Here is an 11,267-nt window from a genome sequence, read left to right as displayed (position 1 = left end):
ATGAAATTTAATAAATTTTAAGTTGTATTTATGAAAAAACTCTAAGGTTCTTTATTGTCAATACGATCAAAGTTACTCCACATTCGATTTGTTTTAGTATATCTCCATGCATTTGCATTTGCATTTGCATTTGCTGTTCTTGAGTGTCAAATATTTGATCAAAATTGTTATCTTCGTAAACGTGTTCTGACGAAACTTGTGGAACTTCATTCTCTGGTTCAACTGGAAATTCATCAGATCGATACTCCTTTCGAAGAAAATTGTGCAATCTGGCACAAGCCAATACAGGCTCTGCCTGTGTTGTATAAGGAAATGGAGGAGCTGTTTTGAATATTTTGAACCACGATTTAAATATATCAAATATCTTCTTATTGATGTTTCTTAAATAGATACGACAAAGATTGAATAACTCTTTTGCATCTTCAGGGTGACGACTTTGGCCAGTGAATTTTTGGAGATGATAACGAACACCTATAAAAAGAACCAAGAATTGACGTGCATATCCACAATCCACTTAAAAAAATTATCTCTCGAACCGTATTTGTATAATCAAGTAATCAATGGATAACATATATAATCTTGGAAAATTACTAATTTTTTAAATAAGTAGCATATAGAACAAAAAAAATATCTTGTGGCACCTTAAGCCCACTATTTCTTGATAAAGCATTGGTCAAAATGTTTGAATCATGAGCAGATCCCTCCCACCCACTGAACACATATATAAATTCTAAATTAAACTTACAAACTGTTAAAACATTTTGAGAAATTGTCTCGTGACAATTACGATAACTGTTAGTATCATACTCATACATTGTTGCTAGAATACGAGTGTCATCAATAGCTCCAATGCAATCGTATAACAGGAAAAACATAATAAAAATAGTGGTACTAATAATAATAACAACAAAAAAAGAATTTCATTACTTATTTTAAAATAAAGATAAAATCTTGTACTCTCTCCTATTCTTTCTGGCACTACAGATCCAGGTTTGACCATCATATCTACTGCAATTGTGGCACCCCAAACCCTGCCACGTAATCATACAATATGTGGCGTCGTATGCATAAAAATTTTATTTTCAACAATGTAATAATATAATGCATATACGACAAAATAGTGCAATCATCACACTATCTACATCAGTGTAGCAGAAACAGTATGATAAATACACACACATAACTCAAATACAACAATGAGATATATTATCTTCATCCACTATCAACTACATGACTTCTTTGACTAAACACACCTAGTCTTTCACTTCTATCATGTCTCAACACTAGTCATGTAACACGTCCAACAGAAACAGCCTCCAAAGGGTGAGCATACACAACACATATCATCAAAATACATAACAGTTATATTAACAACATAAAATATAACAAAAATCATAACAGAAATACCCCATTTACTGTCTCTGGACAATCAAATCATCAACAATATCAACATCACTCATATACTACTGCAACAAAAACATCAACGATATTTCACACCGCAACTCCGGCGATAGTAATATCGTCGATCAAGCAACATCAACGATACGTCGCACACCTACTCCGGCGACATCAATATCGTCGATCGATACGTCGCTCCCCTATTACTGCGACAAACAACTTCATCCATACGTCTCCCAGTAAACGACAGCCAACAATATCAACAATAATAAACAACAACAGATATAATAAGTCGCAAGATCGAAAAAAAATTCAAAAATGTATTATTTCTTTTCTTTCTTTTCTCTGCCTTACCTCTCTGTTCAGATGTCTTCTCTTGCGTTGGAATTGAATTTCACCGTCTCAAATTATCTTTTCTTTTTTTTAAATATTATATTAAATTATATTAATAAAATAATATAATATAAAATATTTAACATTTTCAACGTCGATATATCCATTTGGATCAGTCAAACGATCAAATTTATCAAAACTCAAAACATGAAACTTCTATATCATTGATTTTTCTAAATTTTAAATCATTTGGACTTCATATGACCAAGATATGTCATATTTCATTATTTAAAAATCGTTAATTATTCAGTAATCTCACATTACTAAATCAACAAATTTTGATATTTACTTCAGGCATTACAGCAATACGATTCAATGCTCTCAACACCTTGTTGAAGTTTTGGTTAGTATTGTATTGTGATTGACTAAATATTTTACGAATCAAGCAATATCGAGTATTTTAACCGACATCAAGTAAAAACGTGGCAATCATTTCTTCAATACAAATATATCTTGTATCTTGCAATGATGTTTTTTCTCTAAGGATGTTACACAATTTTAAAAACACGTCAAGGTACATTCTATAAATTTCTCGAAAGTTTTGATCCTCTTTTAATATTTTATGAAGATAATCATATCCACTTTCAAGTTATTGATCGTCCATTTAAAAGACTATGGACAAGTTCGTAATATATGTTAATTATATTCTTAGTTAGCATATGAAGGATCCTCAACAAATAACTAACAGTTTCATATAATTCTTCTTCAAATTTCTCTTCTTTCATTTGACATTCTACTTCATGTACGTTGATATATGACATTTAATGAATCACATGATATCAGACAAAGAATTAAAATAAAAAAATTATGAATTTATCGAAAACCATTCCTTGTAAAACTAAAACTTATATAAATAATCCAAAAGTCCAGAATTTGTTAATACTTTAACAATCAGTCTAGAAACTGTAATATAACATAACTCATTATTGATAATGTCCCTAAAAATACTCATTCATTTAATTTATAATCAATCCATCCTGAACGCTCTTCAATTGTCATTTTCAAGAAATCTATCTTTTTTGATATGGTGTTAAGCAGATCAAGCAACTTGTATCGAGTACGGTTATCCAAATTTGGGACTTCCTTGATAACATCTCAGCAAGTGTCACATGCATTCCCTATTAATTCTATATTAGAAACTACATTATCGAGAGTGTTCGATATTTCACGCATATCATTTGGGTATCTCAAATAAATTAGTTTACCTATTTTATTCTATCTCAAATGTTCTTGCATGACTGTCAGCTTCTAGTCCAATCGAGTATTTTCCAGTAGCAGCTCCTGTCCCAACCGCAATTCTCAAGTCTTCATAATCCTCAAAAATGTTTGTCCAATAGTGTTCATGTTTAGAATAAGACTGGTAAAAAATAAAAAACATCATGTGTTAAGACTAGTTATAATTCTGGTTATAAATAGAAATTTTATTTTTTAACTCAAATACTCTTATCTTAAAATAATATATCCTCTCATACTTCGTCTTTAACAGTGAATTTCTTTGTCACGAAATCTCATCCAAAACCAGAGTTATGACGTATAAGCTTACAATAATTATTGTATCATTGTTTGAACCACTTTGAATAACTTTGATATTGTGTAATAGTCTTTTTACATCCAAGTTTTTCGTTTAGATCAAGAAGTATTTTTTATCTATGGTTTTGTTGTTAAATACTTCATTTTTATCACGCCATCCTCGCATTGCAGCATCAACATGAGTTTTAGCAATTCATTACTCTAGTCTTCAGTTGTCCACAAATTATATTTGCTTGTGAATATCTGATAGATAGTATAAATTGTATAAGATAGAAAATATACAATGATAAAAAGCTAACAAGCATATATATATTTTACTAGGTATTGACCAACAGAAGCAAATAACAAATAAGTCCTCGACACAAAAATAAAATCAATGAATACTGTTATGAGGAAGTTTGTTTTTATTTGTATAAAAGCTAGCAAATAATTTAATGGTCTATGATTTTAATTGTTCACTATTATTATCTTGAGTATTATATATTTTTGGTGGATTTCTCTCCGTTGAGGAACTATTTGTTTTTTTAATCTCGCATAAAATGATTTACAATTATTTTATTAAGAAATCCTATTACAGAACCTCATCAAAACTAAAATAAGAGTTATATATGTTTCAGAATTTCCACACCTTGAAGCAAATGTAATTAGATTAGGAGGTAACCATGTAAACTCTTTTACCCGACTTTATTGATATTAACAAATAAGAGTTATATATGTTACTGAGATTTTAATCGATATATTTTTCTCATTTATATAATATTATAGTTTTTTTAATCACATCAAATTAACAAAAATTTCCTTCAACAGAATGAAATATAATATTTGAGTAGAGAAAACAAAATATAAAATTAGAGAAATTAGATATGTTTAATTCCTAACTAGAAACGACAACTTTTGGTTTGAGAAAATACATAAATCGAAACATATTATTTATTAAAGAAATCGAAAGCCAAATGTACAGACTTCCCCATATCACATTATATGCAAAAATTTGACGCACGCACACATAAACAAAAAGAAACAAACAACGAATCAAACACAGAAAGAGATGCAAACAAATCATAATTATATATATATGAGAGAATGATATTTTGTTCGATTAAAAGTCTACCAAAATCTCTAGGATGAGCATAAGACAATTTTATGAGTTTCTAAAATTGTACCTAGAGTTTTAATGTTTGTACGTAAAGAATTATATTAGAATTATTATAAATCTATAGAAATATTTGACACCTATAAATTTTTAAAAAGTCAATTTTGAATACTATTAGGCTTTTTAAAACTCTAAAAAAATCTAATTTGAATATCAGTAAACTTTTATATGATTTATAAAAGTCTAGATATGTTCGATATTTCTAGACTTTTAAAATCTATAAAATTTAATAAAAATAATTAAATTTCTAAAATTGAATACATAATCCCTTATTCTTCGTGAAGATTTTGATTTATAAGCATACGTAATGAGGATTTTTGGAAAGAAAAATTGGTGAATCATAATGAGACAATGTTGGTTTATAGTATAATAAATAGACATTATTATTACCTGATTGAATGAATGATAGTGCTTGTCCAACCATTCATCGATCCTTTTTTACTTTATTATTCGAGAACGGGGAATAAATATTATTATATATTATCCTTCATTATCGGCTCCTTCTAGTTTAAAACCTTTTCAAATGTATTATATTTTTATTTAATAAAAAAATATTTTTTTAGTATTTTTCAAAATTTTTAAAACTATTAAAATATTTTATTTAATCTTTATCTAAACTATTTAAAATTTAAAATAAATGCACTCGTAACCTATCGACAAATAGAGAACAATCTTTTTATCTAAATAAATTCCGATTTACTTGTGGGAAAGTGGATTCCTACAAGAACTCAATTCTCGTGGAATATTCTCTTATTCCCTCGTAAAAAATATATAATTACCCTTAAATTACACCCGGCCGTTGGATGAACCTAATCCAGCGGCTGATTTTTACCAAAAGAATCGAAGAACAATTTGAATCATAGCCCACTTAGATTTCCTTCCAACCCTATATATACCCCTTACCCTCTACGAGTCTCGATGTGTATCAAGTTGTATACGTATTTGTTCAATGGCCGGAATCGTGGTGGTTTTCGACTTTGACAAGACGATCATCGAGCCCGATAGCGATAATTGGGTGGTGGACGAGCTTGGCGCCACCGATTTGTTCAACCAGCTTCTGCCCACCATGCCTTGGAACTCTCTCATGGTACGTGAAACTTTCTTGAGAGGTTTTGTGTGTGTGTGTATTTATATATCTTATGTTTAAAAAAAAAAATACAGGATAGGATGATGATAGAGCTTAATGCACAAGGAAAAACCATTGAAGATATTGAACAAGTGCTGAGGAGGGTCCCGATACATCCTAAGACAGTCCTTGCAATCAAAACGGCACATGCTTTAGGGTATATATATATATAATTCTCATGATACATGCATACGAATTCCGAAATTTTCGGATTTTGATATACTTATGTTTTTGTAAATTAGGTGTGATCTGAGGATAGTGAGTGATGCAAACATCTTTTTCATCGAGACAATACTTGATCACCTCGGAATAAAATACTGCTTCTCTGAGATCAACACGAACCCGAGCAACCGGGACGATGAAGGGAGGTTGAGGATTTCTCCATACAATGATTTCAAGTCATCTCCCCACGGCTGCATTAATCCTTGCCCTCCAAACATGTGCAAGGTACGTACGTATATCATACATGTTTATTATTTGAACGTGTCCTGAATCTGATCTTGAGTTTGTTTAATCAATGAAAGGGTATGATTCTCGAAAGGATCAAATGCTCTGTAGCCAAAGAAGGGAAGAAAAGGATGATCTATCTCGGCGACGGGATGGGCGATTTCTGCCCGAGTTTGAAGCTGGAGGAAGGAGACTTCATGATGCCACGAAAGAACTTCCCAGTGTGGAACTTGATACGCGAAAATCAGGGATGTATACGTGCCGAAATCCATGAATGGGTGGATGGAGCAGAGCTAGAAAGTGTTCTGCTAAAACTTATAGAAAAAATCAGGATCCAAGAAAGCTCGGTTCAACCTTTGACGGTGGAATGTAAGTTCGGTAGCATTCCGATGGCAGCACATGAGAGCAGGCCCCATGTCCTTCGAGTTCAGCAATAGATCATATGATTGGATAATTTGGTTTTTATTAAACTGATTTCACTTCTTTTTTTTCCACCTTTTTTTCTCTTGTATGCGTGGCAAGAAAACGCATTCGTGCTTGTTCGACATTTAGCAAGTTTAAGATAAGATTATATTTTATATTTGAAATCCTCAGATTAGCAACTTTTGGTTGGATTGGGCTATCCACGAGGAATGATATATGGTTTTCTTGTTTTGATTTTGTTGGGGAAAAAAAAGTTTTATGATATTCTCATCAAAGTTTAATTAGGATTGTGTAAATAAATTAGAAGATTTAGTACAAGAACGAGTTTATGAAATTAAAGCAAATATATTTGGATCATCAATGAGACTCAAAGCTCCATCAACTGAAAATCACATCATTGAATATATGCATGTTATATTTAGTGTTTTCTTGGCAATTAAATCTATATATATAATAATAATATAAGAGGGCAAAAAATGGATACCCATGAAAATCTATTAAATTGGGCATATTTTAAAAAAATAGATTTGATCAATATTTTTTTAAAAAAAAATAATATCCTGAAATGTATAGTAAAAGATTATTTTTTAAAATAATTGAAAATTTTACATTAAAAATTGTGATATCATGGTGAGTCATAATATAATTGTTAAAATAAAAAATTTCAATTATTACGAAAACAAAAATATAAAGAGGTAGTATGCTCAGCTGGATTGAGCAGCATACCATACCTAAGTCAGTGGCCAGCTGCCAGCGACACTCGGAGCCCCGGAATCCACAATGGCGGCTCCTCCCATCTTCAGATCCGCCTTCCTCTACCCCCAGCCGCTTTCCCACCATTCATCCGCCATCTCTCCGGAGATTCGTCTCGCCCCGGTTATCAGAGCCACCGCCACATCCTCCGGATCCGCCGCCGTACCCCCACCACCACCTTCATCCAACCACCTCAAAAGCCGCCGCTCAGCAGACGAAAATATTCGGGACGAGGCCCGACGCCATACGTCATCCCATAGCTTCTCCGCCAAGTACGTTCCGTTCAACGCTGAACCCACGTCCAATGAATTCTATTCGCTCGACGAGATCGTCTACAGGAGCCGATCTGGCGGTCTGCTCGACGTTGAGCATGATATGGAGGCGTTGAAGAAATTTGACGGTGAATATTGGCGTTCGTTGTTTGATTCACGCGTGGGCAAGACGACGTGGCCTTACGGTTCCGGTGTTTGGTCCAAGAAAGAATGGGTTTTACCCGAGATAGATAGTGATGATATTGTTAGTGCATTTGAGGGGAACTCGAATCTGTTTTGGGCTGAGCGTTTCGGTAAGCAGTTTCTAGGCATGAATGATTTGTGGGTGAAACATTGTGGTATCAGCCACACTGGTAGTTTTAAGGATTTGGGCATGACTGTTTTGGTGAGTCAAGTTAATCGGTTGCGCAAAATGAACCGGCCATTGGTGGGTGTGGGTTGTGCGTCAACTGGTGATACATCTGCTGCTTTATCAGCTTATTGCGCTGCGGCTGGGATTCCATCCATCGTGTTTTTGCCTGCAAACCGGATTTCTCTCGCTCAGCTGGTTCAGCCAATTGCTAATGGAGCTTTCGTGCTCAGCATTGATACGGATTTTGATGGCTGTATGCATTTGATAAGGGAAATTACAGCGGAGCTGCCTATTTATTTGGCAAATTCACTGAATAGTTTGAGATTAGAAGGCCAGAAAACTGCAGCTATTGAGATTTTGCAACAGTTTGATTGGCAAGTTCCTGATTGGGTGATTGTTCCTGGTGGAAATCTTGGTAATATATATGCATTTTACAAAGGGTTCCAAATGTGCAAAGAGCTGGGGTTAGTTGATAGGATCCCAAGGCTTGTTTGTGCTCAGGCAGCAAATGCCAATCCTCTATATTTGCATTACAAGTCAGGCTGGAAGGACTTTAAGGCTGTGAAGGCGGGAACAACTTTTGCATCAGCTATTCAGATTGGCGATCCGGTTTCTATTGATAGAGCGGTGTATGCACTGAGGAATTCAAATGGGATTGTGGAGGAAGCAACAGAGGAGGAGTTGATGGATGCTATGGCGCAGGCCGACTCTACTGGGATGTTTATATGCCCGCACACTGGCGTGGCATTGACCGCATTGATAAAATTGAGGAATAGTGGGATTATTGCACCAACAGACAGGACCGTGGTGGTGAGTACTGCTCATGGATTGAAGTTTACACAGTCCAAGGTTGATTACCATTCCAATCAGATCAAAGAAATGGAATGCCGGTATGCAAACCCGCCTGTGCAAGTTAAGGCGGATTTTGGGTTGGTTATGGATGTTCTGAAGAAGTATTTGCTCGACAAGGATTCCAAAATGCTTTGAGTGCTTAAAATTTGTTGTTTTGTCTTCCTATTAGTCTTGAGTTGAGCTGGTTAGCTAGCTGTAGAGACTCGATTTACCTTTGCCGTTATTAATGATGGAATTTTTGTTTTTAATTAAAAATGTTTTGAATTTATCATTTGTTTTTGAAGCCTTTATCAATAGCGTAGGTCATGCTACTGTTTTTTGTCTTACTTTTTTTCGTGGTCTCTTTTCAATGAAGCTCAATTAATTTATGCATAAAATGTTATCATTGTTTTTCTGCTTCAAAGGTGCTTGCTGTTCCCCCTCCACTAGCCAATTGTTGGAGGGGCTGCACTCACTCAGTTGCTTCAGATTAGCTCTATCGTGAACTAATCTGGTGGTACACTAATTTTTGTTGAAATCTTGTTTGGATTTAGTAGGCATCTCTCTGAGAGGAAGTTTTAACGCCAAAGTAACTCTGTTGATTGGCATGCCATTTTCTTCCTGCCTAGTACTTCCTTCTGATCGAGACTCAGAAGTGAAATGGAAAAGGGGAACGGTGTTTCTCACCAAAGCAAGGGGGATTTGAATAATCAAGACACTTTTCATAGAGCAGCATTATTACAGAGCATGCATACTTTCAGCCTTTACAATTCTTACCCTGTTTTCGGTGTTTCAATTTAGCACTTGGTAAAAACCCTCACCTATTCTCTGTCCATTTTGAGAAATAGGTTCTTTGATGCAATAACATCAAATTTTTGTATGAGGTAATTGTTCAGATATCACGAACTAGTTATCTTGTGTAGAATCTTGCACGTGTAGGGGCATAGGTTTGGAATAGAGGATATTTTGTAATAAAAAACCTGTAACGTCAGGAGGTTGAGAAGGGTTTCCCTTGTCTCCATTTCATCTCATATGGTGGACAAAAACCTATTCTTGACGGTTTCCTACCAAATCTTCTTGAGAGCTTTGGTTTTCCTTTTTGCAGGATCTTCTCAACGTGTTTACCTTGTTGGAGTCATGGGTATGCTTTGTTACTGTTTGTTTCTTTTTTTTTTCTTTTTTAAAGGCTAGATGCTATAATCGGTTTGATATACGTGTCGTGGTTTACATTTTTTGTGGTTGGATGCTATAATCCTCTTGCTATTCTTGTCTGTTTAGTTGTTTTCTTTCAAGAACCGAACTTAGTTTCTCTCAGCCAGGAACTTTTGTTGGTTATTAGTTTGACATGAAACATGTTATTATTTATGCAATTTTCGATCTTCCAGTGTTTGTTGCTAGAACTGATTAATCGAAGAAGAGATTGACCATTTTGATTTAAATAGTTTTGCCATGGCTTTTTATTTGTATGGCAACGAAGTGAAACTATGGGGGAGGATGTGTCTACTCCAGTTCAATTACACTTTAGCTTAGTTAATCCTGAGTGAAAATTTGGGTGCAGAACGATGGCGATGTCACACGTTAAAAAAAAGAAAAAGAAAAATGGATACACGTGTGTCGTATTGCAAATAATGGGCAGTGATACACTGAATCTACTGGCCACTGGATACACAAATCAACGAAATTCTCTAGCACCACTAATCTATAGTCCGTGACACTAAATTCTGGTGCCAAAATGAATGGCCTATGTAAGTTCACGGCTTGTCGACCCCACCACCTTACTTGTATATAAACCAACATATAGTATGTATAGAGCCACAAAGACTCCTTAATAATCAATGGATTTCTCCTATCGAAAGTTTGAAATTTTCAGTATGTTTTTCATTGTGTCTTTTTTAGCCAGCAACATAAATGTTCTTGAGTTGGCCAATGCCCAAATGCTTTGCAATATGACCTTTGAGGGTCTCATGGCATGCGAGCCAGCGGCTGCGCTCCCAAGTCCTCCAATGCCCTCGACCACCTGTTGCTCCGCCCTATCCCATGCAAACATGTCGTGCCTCTGCTCTTTCAAGAACTCAAGGATGTTGCCTTCACTCGGCATTGATCCGACTCTTGCCATGCAGCTTCCTGAAAAGTGCAAGCTCTCCCGTCCGGCAGCACAATGCTAGAAGGGTTACTTAAAATTAAGACTACTCGAGTGTTGTATAACTCGAGAGTTAGCAAGGGTGTTTAATTGATCCTAAGGAGCATTTTACATATGTGGGTACATTTTGTTTGTGTTATGAGCTTTTCTAGGTTTACGTCTTGTGTAGTGTGTGACTATGTGGTAATTGACGTGCAACAAAAAAATATGTATGTTCTTGTTTGAACCCTATGCTCCTATAGTAGTAGCTAGATTCTGTTTTGAAACCTAAGCCAATATGTTTAGCCAAAATCAATAAGATTCTGTTTGGCATGTCATTAAGATTTCGAGCTTTCAAATCTTCCATAACTAAACTTATCCCTGCTTTCTTTCTGAAGGGACTCACTCGCAAAGTACTCCAGTTGTTCATTGTGCTGCTCGATCGGTTCAATTCCTTGACCCTTGATCGA

At 34.8% G+C, this 11,267-nt stretch overlaps 2 protein-coding genes across 2 annotated transcripts; both read left to right on the top strand.

Annotated features, from left to right (window-relative positions):
- The first annotated feature begins 5,383 nt into the window (after positions 1-5,383).
- LOC140991713 (inorganic pyrophosphatase 1-like) lies at positions 5,384-6,754 on the top strand. The gene is made up of 4 exons (XM_073461828.1): positions 5,384-5,561; positions 5,636-5,757; positions 5,843-6,047; positions 6,125-6,754. The coding sequence occupies exons 1-4, from the start codon at positions 5,424-5,426 to the stop codon at positions 6,482-6,484; spliced, it is 825 nt and encodes a 274-aa protein (XP_073317929.1). The 5' UTR covers positions 5,384-5,423; the 3' UTR covers positions 6,485-6,754.
- A 421-nt stretch (positions 6,755-7,175) lies between these two features.
- On the top strand, positions 7,176-8,973 carry LOC140990926 (threonine synthase, chloroplastic-like). Its single transcript, XM_073460793.1, has one exon. It carries the CDS (start codon positions 7,251-7,253, stop codon positions 8,832-8,834), a length of 1,584 nt encoding a protein of 527 aa, XP_073316894.1. The 5' UTR covers positions 7,176-7,250; the 3' UTR covers positions 8,835-8,973.
- Positions 8,974-11,267: the final 2,294 nt, after the last annotated feature.

This window comes from Primulina huaijiensis, chromosome 13 (genome assembly GCF_012295235.1).
Source record: "Primulina huaijiensis isolate GDHJ02 chromosome 13, ASM1229523v2, whole genome shotgun sequence".
Lineage (NCBI taxonomy): Eukaryota > Viridiplantae > Streptophyta > Magnoliopsida > Lamiales > Gesneriaceae > Primulina > Primulina huaijiensis.
The sequence above is the reverse complement of the archived record's forward strand: the minus strand, read 5'-3'. Positions and strand labels throughout refer to the sequence as shown.